Here is a 17,074-nt window from a genome sequence, read left to right on the forward strand (position 1 = left end):
TGTTTGATGTATCTAAACTCTCAAACTCTGAGGAAATAAATAAACATGCTGTGTATGCAGGAGCTGGTCAGTACAGTAATTGTACCCATTATAAATCTGTGGCAGAATGTGATGGATCAGACTTGTTTGTTCAGCACATCCCACAGATGCTCGATTGTATTGAGATCTGGGGAATTTGGAGGCCAAGTCAACACCTCAAACTCGTTGTTGTGCTCCTTGAACCATTCCTGAACCATTTGCCATGGCCACCAGGGAATACCGTTTCCATGAAAGCGTGTGCATGGCCTGCAACAAGGAAGATGTAACGTGTCAAAGTAACATCCACGTGGATGGCGGGTCTCAAGGTTTCCCAGCAGAGCATTGCCCAAAGCATCACACTCCTTCCACCAGACTGCCTTCTTCCCATAGTGCATTTTGGTGCCATGTGTTCCCCAGGTAAGCTATGCACATGTACCCGGCTATCTACGTGATGTAAAAGAAAACATGATTTATCAGACCAGGCCACCATCTTCCATTGCTCTATGGCCTAGTTCTGATGCTCATGCTGTCACTGTTGGTGCATTTGGCGGTGAACAGGGGTCAGCATGGGCCCCCTGACTGGTCTGCGTCTATGCAGCCCCATATGCAACAAACTGTGAGGCACTGTGTATTCTGACACCTTTCTATCAGAACCAGCGTTAGCTTCTTGAGCAATTTGAGCTACAGTAGCTCATCTGTTTGATCGGACTACATGAGCCAGCCTTTGCTCCCTATGTGTATCCATGAGCCTTGGCCACCCATGACTGTCACTGATTCATCACTCCTTCCTTGGACCACTTTTGATAGAAACTGACCACTGCAGACCGGGAAAACCCCACAAGAGCTGCAGTTTTGGAAATGCTCTGACCAGTTGTCTAGCCATCACAATTTGGCCCATGTCAAACTCAAATCCCTACAATTTCCGATTTTTCCTAATTCTAGCACATCAACTTTTATTTTGTTTTGAGGGGGCGGGGGTATATTTGATTTATTTATTCATTTAATTAGTTAAGCATCTATTTATGAATTTTATAAAATGCATCCTAGCTGAATAATAATAATTGAATTCGTTTTTCTTTCTTTTTTTTCTTTTTTTTAATCCATCTTGTTGGCCCCAAACTTTTGAATGGTGTAGGGCAGGCCTATACAGGCTCTAAAATGTACACTCTGCACAATCAATTAATACAACAAAAAATTGACCTTGGCAAGTACGTGAAACTATGTCAGCCATCAATTTGCGAGTAACAATTTTTTTAACTCTTGATACGTACTCTCAGTCTTAAAGTGAAAGCATCCAAATAATCCTGCTACTGCTGCATTTATGTTAGTCAAACAACAAAGGACAAAGAAAAAAAAAACTTTTTAACTTTTTAAAAGGATATGAAGACTATGCAGTGTTATTTATTTGATTAGCCTACTTTATTACATTTCACTGCCTGAAAACGATTTATTGTATTTTTAATTTGTATCTTTGTTGTATTTATTTTTGCTATATTGTTTGTTTGATTATTTGTTATTTTAATACTGACTGTTTACTTGTCTTTAAAAATATAGGCTATTCAATTTTTATTAGTTAAAGGAGTACTTTTAGCTGTGGTCTCGAAATTGGAATAGAGGACTGAGAATTTTCACTAGTATCTAAACATTTTGGTGTCTTAACGGCCTATTTTTGTGTCATGGCTGGTTAAAATAGGGTCTGTACATTTTCTTAAAGGGGGGGGGGGGTGAAATGCTGTTTCATGCGTACTGAGTTTTTTACACTGTTAAAGACTTGGATTCCCATCGTAAACATAGACAAAGTTTCAAAAACTAATGTTGAACGTTTGATGGAGTATTTCTGTGTCAAAAATACTCCTTCCGGTTTCTCACAAGTTTCGGAGAGTTTTTTTCTAGTATGGGTCGGCTTGACGTTAATAGAACGGAAGGTCCTTGTATGGGCCGTACGGGCTCTTCTCCCGGTAGGGTGCACGCGCGTGACTAGATCGAGAGAGTAAACACTCTCAACTGCAGATCCACTTTTCTGTGAACACTTATGTTGGTTATAGTCTGCGCCGCGCTCCACTTTATTCCTATGGTTGACGTCGAGCGACCTCAAAGCTTCAGCACAGCATTCCGGGAAGGCAGCGCTGCATTTGAACCGATTTGAACGCAGAAATGACGGGAAGCTTCACAACATCGCTTCAGTCGCGTCGCAAAGTGGATCTCCACCGTTCACTGCTGTCACAGGACTTCACATCATACCAAAGAAGTGTGTTTTTGACGGAGCGGTCCCAGCGATAAAGATTCGGTCCTGCTTTGGAAGCAGCCGGTGAGTAAAACTGCTTCAAATGTCTGTGCTGTTGGCTATCATCGCATGAGTAAACATCAGTAAACGACACGATCGCATGCTTCGTCATTGAAATGCGCTAACGGACTCCATTGCTGTTCTCTGTATAATGTTACACCAGTCTGACATGCAAAACCGTTTTGCTTGCTAAGGTCTAACGTTAGTTGCATACATAAACCGAATCATGTCCTCATAAACTTCTAGTAAAGACACACAAATGTTGACGGGCCACTAAATACAGTACATACCACAGAGACGGACATCCTGATGTTGCCGTTTCTCCTGTTCAATTTATTTCAGCCTCAGATTTGATTGTGGATCATTATCTGTATTAGCTGAGATAGATGGGTTTCTCCACACTTGAGGACGTCACCGCTTTGTTCGCGATCGTCATTCTTTAGCTCCGCCCACATGATATGCCTCCAGGCGCTCGTTTTTTTCCGGAAAGACTCGGTACAGCCTATATTTCTTTTATAAATATAATAAAACTAAAGACTTTTCGGAGATATGAAGGATGCAATACTACTCTATATGTACTCAAGATTGACATGAGATTGACTGAAACTGAGTGTTTCACCCCCCTTTAAGTCACCGGCCATTGGCAGGTGTGGCAAAAAATTTGTTTTAGGCACTTGCCCTATATAAACTGTAAACTACAAAATAATTTAACTTAGTGGAGCAAGTACTGTAAGTCTTTTATAGATACTGCTCGATTGAGCATGTTTCACCTCTTCACCCAGCCTGTATGTTCTTGGCTGGGATTTCAAGGCGATTGAGTAGAGGATTAGAGAAGATCAGTGTTTCATATCTCCAGACACTGAATCAAGATCTCCTTTACAAACACGTACACACATAGCACTGCTTCCTGGCCTTTTTAGAAGTTGCAGTTCTCTACAGGTTTGTTAGTGGATGTCTTAAGTACTGAAGTGCTTACGATGCTGTGTGTGAGAGTTCATATTGCCCTCTATCAAAGAATCGTTTGTGGGTCACTGTGCTTTTGCTTACTGAGGAAGTGTGTAGTCGGGGTTAATGGGACGACAGACATTACCTACTTTAAGACATCAAAATGGTTCACAACATCAAATATTGAAATGGTAACAGTAAAAGTTAATGGCAGGAGACTACCCAGTATTAACTCACCACACTCCAAATACATTACAACATGAATGTCTTTAGGCAAAACAGAAACGTTAAACAGAAATGTGGGGCATGAAGTTTATTATGGAAGCCTATTTATGCTACAGAGTAATATAAAAAAGGTAATTGACTTTATATCTTCCAGTGTTACTTTATATCTCGCAAAGTGACTTTATGCCGTGTGTGTGTGTGAGTGTGAGTGTGAGTGTGAGTGTGAGTGTGAGTGTGAGTGTGAGTGTGAGTGTGAGTGTGAGTGTGAGTGTGAGTGTGAGTGTGTGTGTGTGTGTGTGTGTGTGTGTGTGTGAGACCTGGTAATCCCTACGTTATGGGGACAAAATGTCCCCACGAAGATGGCAATATCCGAAATCCTTGTCCTTGTGGGGGCATTTTTAGGTCCCATGAGGAAAAAATCTTATAAATCACACAGAAGAAGTTTTTTTGAGAAAGTAAAAATGCTGAATGTTTCCTGTGATGGGTAGGTTTAGGGGTGGGGGCAGTGTAGGGGAATAGGATGTACAGTTTGTACAGTATGAAATCCATTACGCCTATGGAAAGTGCCCATAAAACATGGAAACACGACGTGTGTGTGTGTGTGTGTGTGTGTATGTATATATATATATATATATATATATATATACATACATACATACATACATACATACATACATACATACATACATACATACATACATACATACATACATACATACATACATACATACATACATACATACATACATACATACATACATACATACAAACCCGATTTCAAATAAGTTGAGACACTGTAGTAGAAATTTTGAATAAAAAAGGAATGCAATAATTCACAAATATATAGATAACATATAAAATGCTGAAAGTGGGACATTTTGAAATGTCATGCCAAATATCGGCTCATTTTGGATTTCATGAGAGCTACACATTCCAAAAAAGTTGGGACCGGTATCAATAAGAGGCCGGAAAAGATAAATGCACATACAAGGAATAGCTGGAGGACCAATTTTCAACTTATTAGGTCAATTGTCAACATGAGTGGGTATAAAACAAGCCTCTCAGAGTGGCAGAGAAGTCAAGATGGGCAGAGGATCACTAATAGTGCAGCAATTTCAGAAAGAAGTTTCTAAGAGAAAAACTGCAAAGAGTTTGAAGTTATCATCGACAGTTCATAATATCATCCAATGATTCAGAGAATCTGGAACAATCTCTGTGTGTAATGGTCAAGGCCAGAAAACCATACTGGATCCCTGTGATCTTCGGGCCCTTAGACGGCACTGCATCACATACAGGAATGCTACTGTAATGGAAATCACAACATGGGCTCAGGAATACTTCCATAAAACCACCGTGCCATTCGCCGCTGCCGGCTAAACTCTATAGGTCAAAAAACAAGCCATATCTAAACAAAAGCTCAGGCTTTTTCTCTCAGCCAAGGCTCATTTAAAATGGACTGGGGCAAAGTTGAAAACACTTCTGTGGTTAGACGAATCAAAATTTGAAGTTCTTTTTGGAAAACTGGGACGCCATGTCATCCAGACTAAAGAGGACAAGGACAACCCAAGTTGTTATCGGCGTTCAGTTCAGAAGCCTGCATCTCTGATGGTATGGGGTTGCATGAGTGCGTGTGGCATGGGCAGCTTACACATCTGGAAAAGCACCATCAATGCTGAAAGGTATATCCAAGTTCTAGAACAACATATGCTTCCATCCATATGTTGTCTCTTTCAGGGAAGACCTAGCATTTTCCAACATGACAATGCCAGAGCACTTACTGCATCAATTACAATATCATGGCTGTGAAGAAGAAGGATCTGGGTACTGAAATGGCCAGCCTGCAGTCCAGATCTTTTGAAAACATTTGGTGCATCATAAAGAGGAAGATGCGACAAAGAAGACCTAAGACAGTTGAACATTCCTATTCCTGAACTTGAGTAACTTGTCTCCTCAGTCCCCAGACATTTGCAGACTGTTATAAAAAGAAGAGGGGATGTCGCACAGTGGTAAACTTGGCTTTGTCCCAGCTCTTTTTAGATGTGTTGATGCCATGAAATTTAAGATCAACTTATTTTCCCCTTAAAATTATACATTTTCTCAGACATTTGTTGACATTATATGTTATCTATATTTTATTATGAATACAACATAGATGACAAATCAAATGTTTAAACTGAGAAAATTTATAATTTTATGGGGAAAATAAGTTGATCTTAAATTTCATGGCATCAACACATCTAAAAAGAGCTGGGACAAAGCCAAAACTTCCGCATCATTAAATTCTGTTTTTATTCACAATTTGTATGGTGTCCAAACTTTTTTGAAATCGGGTTTGTATTAGTATTGTAATTTTACATTTGTAATATAAAATGAAGTGATTATTATTATTTATTATAGTATTAGTTTTCATAAATATTTGTATAAAAAAAACTGCAATAACATGTTTTCCCCAAATTGTGCAGCCAGCCCTTTTTTTAAACGATACATCTTACAATTACCTTTTACTCTGAGGCGTAAAAAAGCTTCCACTTGGAGTTCTATCGCTTTTTATGCACATTTTTTTGGTTTTCGGTGGCCTACAACGTCTGAACATGGTGTAGATCACTCGAGGGCGGTTTCATACTTGAGTCCTTAGTGGACTTTTTCTTTTGTAACCATTCTAATTGGCATATTACACCACGTTCAGTGAGCATTCGCATTTCCCTGTGGACGAACTCCCACATTTCCTTGCTCATCGCTCTGTGGCACTGAGGGAGTCACGCCACATTTGGGATTCGGATTCGGATGGCTGTCACACCAGTTCATCCCTGAGAACATCAAAGCCTTTTGACTAGAGGCTTTGAAGTTCCTTCCAAAACAACGAACTGTTCTTCCACTGGCATGTGGATCAAATCGAGGAGAATGGGAATTGGACTGTCATTACTGAAGGATGGCCTAATGACATTAAACCAAAAATGGCTCTCACAGCACCATGCAGGCAGTACTTGAGGGAGCTGAGCTGGTGTGTTTTACTAATACGTTAGCCCAAGGTCTAAACCAGGCAGGTACATGAGGCAAATTTTTCAAATTAAAGTTTCGCCCCAAGAATACAAACACTGGATTTGTTTTCACATTCTGATGTTCATTTGATGAATGTGTATGTATACAAGGGTATAATTATGCCATACATAACCCCAAAGAAGAAGTGTGTGTGTGTGTGTGTGTGTGTGTGTGTGTGTGTGTGTGTGTGTGTGTGTGTGTGTGTGTGTGTGTGTGTGTGTGTGTGTGTGTGTGTGTGTGTGTGTGTGTGTGTGTGTGTGTGTGTGTGTGTGTGTGTGTAGTTTTTGTTGTAATCTAAATATAAGCCAAATATGCTATCCTACTTTAAATTATATACAAAAAGGGACCAGCAGCAGAGCCAAAATAAATAAATAAAAAACAGGATTTGAAAATAGTTATTCTTTATAGCCCAATTTTAGTTTTTTCAGGATTTTGTACTTTTAAAAAATCAAATTAATAACAGGTCAGCATACTAAAGCCTAAAAAATAACGGGGTATTGTTTTTTAAAGCAGTTTCTACTTGTGAAGAGAACTTGTTAGAGAAGCATATTATTAACACACACACACACACACACACACACACACACACACACTAGCCCGTTAAAAGCTTCTGCTTATGTTGTTGAGGTGATTACATTTGGATTTCATCATGTCAGCATCATGTCATCACACATCTCTTTCAGCTAGGTCTGAGCTTTGACATGCCACACACACACACACAACTAAGTTACTTTATTCACAGATACAGTACACACAACCAGGACAGCCTTCCAACTTGAACAGTGCTTTTATGGATTGTAGGATTCAAAACAATATTTAAATCAGCAGTTTTTGGACTTCAAATGTAAAACAGTGAAAACTTGTGTAAACTGAAGATATTGAAGTCACTTATCAAATAAGAGTGAAATTGCTGTGACAGTTAATAATGTGTGATTTTGCTCGTGTCAGATGTGGTTTAAAAAAAAAAAAAATGTGTAAGTATTCTGAAACTTTTGGATTCCATTGTATTTCTGGCCATATGTTTAGGTGGGCCATCATTTGATCTGGTGGGTCTGCTGATCATTTCCAGTAATCACAACACACACGGTGCCCCACTTTTCTTGTGTATGTGCATCTCCAAAAAGCAAGTTTACTCTCCACTTACTGTCTGACACACTTCCATAATCTGCTCTGCAAATTTGGGGCATTAAACAAGATGAATTTGGTTAGCAAGTGGTAGTGAAATATAACAGTGCTTTAAGAGAGGTTTTTGATATCATGTTTCAGAATTTCATTTTTTCATTTTTAAACTATAAACTTGAAATAAAAATAGTGGCTTTTGGGGAAAAGAAGAGGCAAATGCAATGCTGAATAATTTGTGTGTGTGTGTGTTTTCTCCTCTAGCGGCCTGTTTGCCAGCCATTATAGTGAAACGCATTACAGGGAAGATGGACAAACTGTTAAAAGCACTCACAACTCTACGGTACGTCAAACAGTCTCTCACACATTTATCTTTAGCACATAGACATCCCAGGAAGATATTAGACTGACTATTAATTGCTGGCCCAGTCTATCAGATGTCCAACTTGTAAAACGTGTGTCTACTTTTCTGGGTTAGTTGACCCAAAAAGGAAACTTCTTTCATCTTTTACTCATTTCAAACTTCTATGACTTTCTTTCTTCTGCAGAGCAAAAAAAGGAGACTTTAGTCAAAAGTCTAAACTGCTCTTATCTATACACTGAAAGTGAATGGGGACCAAAGGCTGTCAAGGTCATCACAGATAATAAAGTATTACAAAAGTTGTCCATAATACTTAAGTTAAGCACTATCTAAGTCTTCGGAAGTCAGTAGCTTTATGTGAGGAACAGACTGAAACAGAAAAAAGGGAAGAGCCTGAAAAACTCATTGTCACCATTAACTTTTAATTGTATGGAAAAGAGCTGCTTATAACTATAAAACTCATTTTGTGTTCCAAGAATATGATTTTTTTTTAAAATATGAATATATGAATTTTAATTTTGGCCAAACTATTCCTATATTGTTGAAATACGATGCTTAAAAATCTTCAAAAGTTTAACTGCACTGTCTGGTGCAAAGCATTCTCTGACTGGCCATCTTTGCAGAAAGCTGATTAATCTTGCTGTGATGTGATGTTGACACAAGGATAGCGTGTTGACAATATTGTCAGGCCTGATTTAAACTGTCTACAGTGTCTTTTGTACTTTTATAATTAGACTAGTGCTAAGAACCGTAACTGACAGCTTTGACAACATGTTGCCACCCCCCTCGTTCCAATCACAAATGTGTAGGCTTGACTATATTATTCCTGCTGGGCATATTTAGCTCGTATTTATAATCATTTAAGCCTGTCCAAATAACCATGAACAATCTTTTGTCTTTAAAGCTGGGGAGGTCTAAAAAATATCAAGCTTCTCTAAAAGATTAGTTCATCAAAAATAGGTAAAACCCGCTTGACAAGGCTTTGGTGCGAATGGCAATAAGATACTTCATTGACAGTCTTATTTTTTAAATGGAAATATCCAAATAGAAACCATGGATGGGGTGAGGTGGGGGGATTTAATAACAATGAGAAACTGCTTTAGTCAGGATCAATGCTTTGAATCAAAAAATGAAAGATTATAAAATGATTTAGGTTGAATTTCTGAGAACTGGTCAAGTGAAATATAAAAATGTAAGATTTTACCAACTTTTTTTCTACTAAAATAGTCTAAAACATTAATTTCTCTATACATGTGTGAACAAGGCAGACACCTAGAAAAAGCAGTTTAGTATTTCCTCTGATGATCCTTCAAATCAGGACATCGTGAAAGAAAAATGACCTTCTTTTACTAATATAAGTCTCAGACTTCACTTTGCTGGCCTAGTGTATTATTTAACAGGGCCATTAGCTAGTGCGTCATCATTTTTAGCTCTAGCTGTTTAGATATCCTCCATCTATGGCTGTGTCTGGTACATTCTCTGCTATTTTTGGTCTGGTAAAGCTTAAAGATGTGGAAATGGTAGCCACAAAAATGTTTTGATGTGAAGGATTTGTGCCATCAAGCGTTGATTGATTTTGACAGAGTAGTGTGTTTTTCAGCGGTGTGTGTGCGTGAGTATGTGTGAACATTTGTGTGAGTGATGGCAGTTAGCCGCTCCAGCCTGTGGCTACCAATTGGTATTTCCACATGAAAGGTCTTTGGGGGCTTGTGCCAGCCATAACAGGGGAGAATAGTTTCCCTGTAAAATAGACCAGCAGACGCTGCTCTTACTGGCACCGCAATGTGTGATTTTCTTAGGCAAACAGCTGCTTAAATATGACTTTTGCTACGTGGCGCCATGCTACATGATCCCATTAGACCAACATTATCTGATATTATCTTGCACCTGAACGGGATCTCAGTTCTAGTAAGTCAATGATCCTATTTTACGGCTAATTAGTTTCGGAAATAACCCCATTTTAACTTGAGCTGTTAGTTTTCAAATTACACACCGGGCTGCTGGGTCAGTGACATTATACTCAGGATTAATTTTTTTATATGGATTAAGTTATTCAGAAATACATTTAAAAAATGCAATTCATACACTGAGTTACTACTATGTTAAACATACAGGTGCTGGTCATATAATTATAATATAATCAAAAAGTGAAACTTATATATCATATTCATTCATTACACACAGACGGATATATTTCAAATGTTTATTTATTTTAATTTTAATGATTATAACTGACAACTAAGGAAAGTCCCAAATTCATTATGTCAGAAAATTTGAGTATTACTTAAGACCAATACAAAGAAAGGATTTTTTGAAATCTTGGCCAACTGAAAAGTATGAACATGAAAAGTATGAACATGTACAGCACGCAACACTTTTGCTCCTTTTTCCTGAATTATTGCAGCAATGTGGCGTGGCATGGAGTCAATCAGTATGTGGCACTGCTCAGGTGTTATGAGAGCTCAGGTTACTCTGATAGTGGTCTTCAGCACTTCTGCATTGTTGGGTTTGGCATATCGACTCTTCCTATTCACAATACCCCATAGATTTTCAGGCGAGTTTGCTGGACAATTAAGAAAAGGGATACCATGGTCCTTAAACCAGGTACTGGTTGCTTTGGCACTGTGTGCAGCAGATGACATGGCACCCCAAATCATCACTGACTGTGGAAATATATGCTTGTCTCTGACTTTCATCAGAGAACATAACTTTGGACCCCTCAGCAGTCCTTTTTGTCTTTAGCCCAGGCGAGACGCTTCTGACGCTGTCTGTTGTTTAAGAGTGGCCTGACACAAGGAATCCGACAGCTCAAACCCATTTGGAATACTTCTTTGTGTATTGGTTCTTGACGCACTGACTCCAGCTTCAGTCCACTCTTTGTGAATCTCTCCCACATTTTTGAATGGGTTTTGTTTCACAATCCTCTTTAAGGTGTGATTATCACCATGATTGTAAACTTTTCCTTCCCTTCGCCTTTCTATTAATGCACTTGGACACAGAGCTCTGTGAACAGCCAGCCTCTTTTCCAATGACCTTTTGTGTATTGCCCTCCTTGTGCAAGGTGTCAATGGTCGTCTTTTGGACAACTGCTTAGCGCACTTTGCCCGGAAAGGTCCCGCCTCTTACCATAACAGGGAGATGCAAGCGCTGAATGCGCGCTCTTCTTCACCTGGGAGAACAACAAGACCACGCCCCCCATTTTGCGTGTACTTGTAGGCGGAGGGTTAGTCAACAAACGGTTCTAGTGACGTCATTCAAGCAAGGAAGTGCAGGGGTGTAGTCCAAACCGGCCGTTCGCTGTAGGCTTTGAAAGGGAACTTCTGTTAAATAAAATGTCTCGCTTGGCATTGAACTTTGAGCGTTATCATTTTACAGGTATTATTTATGCTCTCTAACAGCTGACCCTCATGATTGTCAAGATACATAAATCTTGAATAATTTGACCTTTTTATAACAAGACACTGTAGTTGCAAAATGTTATGTAGTGTGATATTTCTATGTATATTGATAGTTGCACCACATGATATTTACCATTACATTTACAATTAAACATTTTCATGAAATTAATAAAAAGTTTAACAAAACCATAAGAAACCAACATGAAGAAAAAGAGTGAGAACTTGGCTTGTGTTTTAAACTGGATTTTTAAAAGATTTTTCCTTTTCTTTATGCAGATGAATTGCTATTACCATGGTGAAGTCCAAGGATACGCCCAATCTGATGTCAGCCTTAGTACATGCTCTGGTATCAGGTAAGCACAGTCTCACCCCCATATTATCCCGGTATCCCATTATGTAATTTCAGCCATATTGAGTTCTAATTTTCAATGTCATTAGAACTCTTTAAACAAGTAGTTTAAAACATGTGTGCTTCAGTGTGGAAAGCTATTATAAACCTTAAATTGTCAAACATCGATTGCCTTGATATTGTTTCCAGTGGACTTCACAACTCTTCCTGTGAAGGTTCATTTAGAGACCATAAAGCCGTGAGATTAAACATCAATAAAAGCTTTAGTATCATCCCATGCTTCATTGTCCTGAAGATATGTTGTGATAAACTTCAGCTATGCCATTAAATGTAATTAGAAGGAGTATTTGGCTACAGTAAATTTCTCAGAGAAGCTTTTACAACAGAATAGGTAAAGATGAACCCAGTGCTCTGATTAAAGCAAAGTTCCCAAGGTCTCCTGCTTGTAATTACCAAACACTTCTTCTGGAAGTATTACTTTATCTTCATGATCACAAACTGGAGACCTTCAGGTAGGCAGATATCAAGGCCATATCTGAGCACAGAAGGTTACTGTGAATCAAGGTTGAGGTAAATGTGATTGTGGCTTTTTATTCTCACTGGTGTGGGGGTGAGATGGAAATTTTTACATCTGCAAATGTCGAAATATGCGATACTGTAGATCAAATTGCGATCCTGTTAAATTGTCTCTGCTCAGTACTTTCGGGTTTCATATTAGCAGCTTGGTTATAAATTGCATGCAGGGTTACATCAGATATAATTTAAATTATCATTCCTTCTGAAAGCACCGTTTTGAACTATCAGTATGGCTCCAGATTTTCATCTGTTATATCTCGTTATTATATTGCAAAGTGAAAACTCACTCTTCATCTCGCAAACGAATTCTGCAGCACTGTGGCTCTTATATATACTCCCTTCATATTCAATTATCTCTCAATGATATCTTTCAAAATATCTTTTTTTTACACCCATGGCCATATTATTAAGAAGATCAGTTCTGTCACAAATGCAAATTCACACATTTGAAAACTCCAGCAATTTGCTGTCTGGTGAGTAACGGGTTATTGGTCATAGAACGGGGTGGAGAAATTACATTTTATGCAGCCCAGTGTCATTTTGCTGAAAAATCCATATCCATCCATTTCCCAATAGAACAAAGACAAACAATTGGATTCATAAGAAAGAATCAGATTTATTGACTGTATAGCTTATGGAGGTTCATCTGATTTTAATCTTGCAATGATATTATATTGATAAAAATATAGTTATATTAGCATTATATTATTTGATCTCAATCAGTGTTCCTATCTATATCACTGCAGTACTAAATGGATTTCATTATTTTTCACTTTTACATCATCTGTAAAAGTGTTTGACACTACAAACTTAGACAATAAAGTGTCTTGACCTCAAGAAAATGACCTGAAAGTTATACCGTACAGATTAATTGCATTTTTGTTCTGAAGAAATGTAAGTGATGCTTGTCAAACGACTCAACACAAAGGTGTTATGGGTGGTTAGTAGGAGACTACATGCTGTTTCCATGGTGTTCTAGTTACAAGGGTATTGCTAGGTGATTGCTTACTGACCCAGGTCAAATGATCTCATGATATAGGTCCCTTAATATGGATCAAGCTGAGATTTTTTTTCTTTTTCTTGCAAAGACTCACTAATCAATTCGATGTTAAAACACAATGTGGGTCTGTTATCTTGGTTTTTATAAAGGTTATAATAACTGGATGACACATTTGGCATTGATCGAGGATCTTGTTGCACTCCCATGCTCTTGTGAGCATCCTGTTTGCTAAGAGTGATGAAAGTTTGTGCCGAAAGCCCTTATACACTGTAAACATGTTGGCAATAATTTGGCAAAACTCCCAAAAATGTAGGTAATCAGTTACATCAAATTTTTTAAGTTAAGAAGAAGTAAGCGGAACTTGCAGATTTTTCTTAATTGTGCTTAACTTGAAATATTTGAGTAAGGATCCATACATTTAACGTAAAATGATTATGTAATCTCAATTTATTAAAATAAAAAGTAAAATAAAATAAATATTTTTAGTATGTTTAATATTTGATAGCATGAGCATAGCATAGCAACTGCTGAATGAATAAAGCATTTTCGAATATTTAACATATATCTTTTCTCAATCTAAGTTAATGAACCCACATAACAGATACTCGCAAAACGTAAAAAAAACTACAAAAACATTTAATTTACTCTCCCATTTGAGTGTCATGGCAAAGCATGCTGGGAAATAGAAATCCCACCTTAATTTTAAGTTTGTCTAAATGAAAAGAAACAAGTTCATAAACCTCAAAACAATGAAACAATTCAAATTACTTAAAATGTGTTAGTTTTGTGAACTCAAAAGAGAAAGTTCAAAATACTCATAAAAGTTCATTTGATTGAACCAATTAGTTTAATTTAAGTTGGCCCTACTCAAACCAATTAATTCATTTGGGTGTGTTTTGTGCAAATGACTAACCTCGGGCACACGGTTGCTCATTTAAAATACTCCAAATTCATTAACATTACAACAAAGTTAAGAACAAATGCATGTATGTATGCATTTGTTGTGAATTTAGTCAATCATTTTTCATGAGAAGTTCTACAAATACAAAATAATGTTGCACACAATCATTAAGATATGAAGACATGCATTTTAAAATTCTTGCCTTTAGAACAATCTTAAGTTTTTGTGAAAATGTACGTTCTTCGTAAATGTAAACATTTTTCTTTTGCCGATAATTCATTTTATTCTTAAGAATGTTTTGTAAGTCTGGCCTATAACGTTGGAGGTACTAGGAACAGCATAAAGACTCAGGAGATAATAATCAAACATAAACTTTAATCAAATCTTCTCAAAAGAACTCAAAACAGGAACCATAAATGCAACTTCACATAACAGTGACTAGACAAAAACTTAAGGTGAGGATGTTAAGTAGTGAACAGAAACGAGATGATTAACGCCTAGTTCACACTGCCCGATTTTTGCCCCGATTTTGAGTCGCCGACAGGTTTTGTGAAATCGCAGAGAAATGCCCGAGATCATAAGCAAATCGTTGCTCGTGCACGCGAGTGAAAATCACGCAGTGTGAATAATCAAAGACGTGGTCAGAGAGAATCGCCGACGAGTCGCCGACACACATGAGATATTTGGCATGCTAAATATCTGGACCTGTCGGCGATTGAAACTCCTGCTGTGTGAACTGCGTTCTGACTGAAAATTACATCGGCGATGACCGACAGCCAATGAAACAGTGAGATACAGGGCAGCAGGAGGTTCAGGGAGGAGTTATAGAGCAGAATATCAGTATTTTAATAGATATATTTACAAATCTATCAAACAGAAACAAAGGCCAAACATTTGCACATCCAGCCACAGCAGCAGAACATTACAAAATTGTATATTTACCTCAAACTGTCTTTGCAGAACACAATCCTGGCTCCCTCTGTCTCTCCAACAATTTCTTCCGCCATAATATTTTTTTCTTTTTCTCCACAAATCAGCGCACAAACAATTTGAAGCAAACTTTGTGCAGTTTATCATTTTTAATAACAATTCCAAGTCTCGTGCGAGAACTCCGGTCTGATTCACGTGTGATCTCGCGTTGTTTACTTCGCACGTGTAGTTGGGAAATGTAGTTTGCGCACCGGAGAGAGAGAGTTGTAGGCGATTCTTCCTCTTGTTCAGTCATGCAGTGTGAACTCCTCTGTCGTCAAACCATCGGTCAGTGTGAACAAAGAGCAGTGACCTGACGAGCTTGAAAATCGTGCAGTCTGAACTAAGCTTAACAAGACAGAGCTGGGACAAATTAACTAATGAGGGTAACCATGGTAACAAAACAAGAGACGGGAAACTAAGACAAAGGGAAACGTGGATGAAAACACAATTGAAAGATTAACTAAACAGACAGACATGTAACATGGCTGCTGATCACCTAAAAAATCATACCTTAACAGCTGCACAATTTGAGGTAAATTCTGTATCACAAACGTTTCAGGAAAGGTTGCACGCCAAATGTTCACTAAACAAAACACTTCCAAGTTTGAGGAATAGTAAAAGTGATGCTCGTTTTAGCAAGTACCACAGAATAAGTTGCCTGTTAGCTTGCCGGTATGTTTTGCTTCAGTAAACACTATTTAAACTTGTTAAAATCTTCATTCAATCCGCAGAGGGTTTATCTTACTTGAAAATAAAACACTGATGGTGGAGCCAGCTTTTGAGCCAGCAAACGGCACCCATGTGATTTATGAAGGACAACAGCTACACTTCCCCTCTGGAACCTGTGGACACGGACACAACATATCGACTGTCAGCCATAGACCCACTGGTGGACTGCCACAATCATTCAGCACAAGGGTATGAATGCGATCTGTCAGCAACTGTCAATGCAGCAACTATTATGACAACTCTTTGTTTAGAGAGTGCCACTTTTTTTGTCTTGAGGATGAATTAACATGCACCATTCAGCATGTGATGTCTTTGTTAATGCAGATGAGGGGATTGTGGTTGCACTCTCTTCCCATGCATGCTAAAACAAGATTAGAGAGCTCGGCGAGACATCAAAGGTTAACAGAAGATCCCTACATAACAGTCTTGACATTGAAGATGTTCTTATCACAACAGAGCTATCTAATTAAGATGTTCAGAGTCATTGTATTGATTCGGAAGGAGAACAGCAGATAGAAGATGCAGTTCTAACTCAACATAACGGCAAACCGATGATATCCATATAATAAGTGATTACGGCCAGGAAATGTATCAGTGCAGCCGCTGATATTTGTAGACACAGCTAAAGATTACAAACGTTGTTCACTTGACAAGAACAAATCAAAAGGAGATAAAGACTTATCACCATGGTGACTACTGAACTGTTAATTAAAGTTATAAACAGCTGAAATTGTTACAAGGAGGTTAAAGGGACATTTCAGAGGCGTCACTTGCTGGTTGAGCTATTTTTGGTGGTCGTTCGAGTTGTTGTTGTTTTTTAAATTAATGAATAAGTGTTTTTAAATTAACCTTTTAAATGAACAAAAGCAAAGTCCACATCTTATTTATCATTAGCTGAAGTTTTAAAGGAACGCCTGTTGAAGTCATCCAAAGATTTGAAAACTGGCTGCGATATCAACCGAGTTTAAATCACATTACCGGGGTGGGACGGTCAGAACATTTCAGGATAGATTGCAAATTATTGTTCTGTAGACTAAGAACTTAAGTCCAAATGTAGTCTTCAAGATTAATCAAAGACACTATTTTCAGTTTATAATAGGAAAGATTTTAATTTTAGCCCTAATTTTGTTTTAATGTCAGGAATTAATAATTTACCTA

The 17,074-nt window shown here is 38.0% G+C and overlaps 1 protein-coding gene across 4 annotated transcripts in view; it reads left to right on the top strand.

The window, feature by feature from the left end:
• adam12b (ADAM metallopeptidase domain 12b) overlaps positions 1 to 17,074 on the top strand; it is a 126,478-nt gene that overhangs the window by 52,203 nt on the left and 57,201 nt on the right. For all 4 annotated transcript variants that reach the window (XR_010908020.1, XR_010908021.1, XM_067455287.1 and 1 more), the window contains exons 4-6: positions 7,895 to 7,973; positions 11,666 to 11,742; positions 15,919 to 16,105. Coding sequence is in view for 2 of the 4 variants with exons in the window: in XM_067455287.1 (XP_067311388.1) it covers positions 7,895 to 7,973; positions 11,666 to 11,742; positions 15,919 to 16,105 (343 nt within the window). In the remaining 2 variants the exon portion in view is untranslated. The remainder of the gene's footprint in view (positions 1 to 7,894; positions 7,974 to 11,665; positions 11,743 to 15,918; positions 16,106 to 17,074) is intronic.

Source organism: Pseudorasbora parva, chromosome 10 (genome assembly GCF_024679245.1).
Source record: "Pseudorasbora parva isolate DD20220531a chromosome 10, ASM2467924v1, whole genome shotgun sequence".
Lineage (NCBI taxonomy): Eukaryota > Metazoa > Chordata > Actinopteri > Cypriniformes > Gobionidae > Pseudorasbora > Pseudorasbora parva.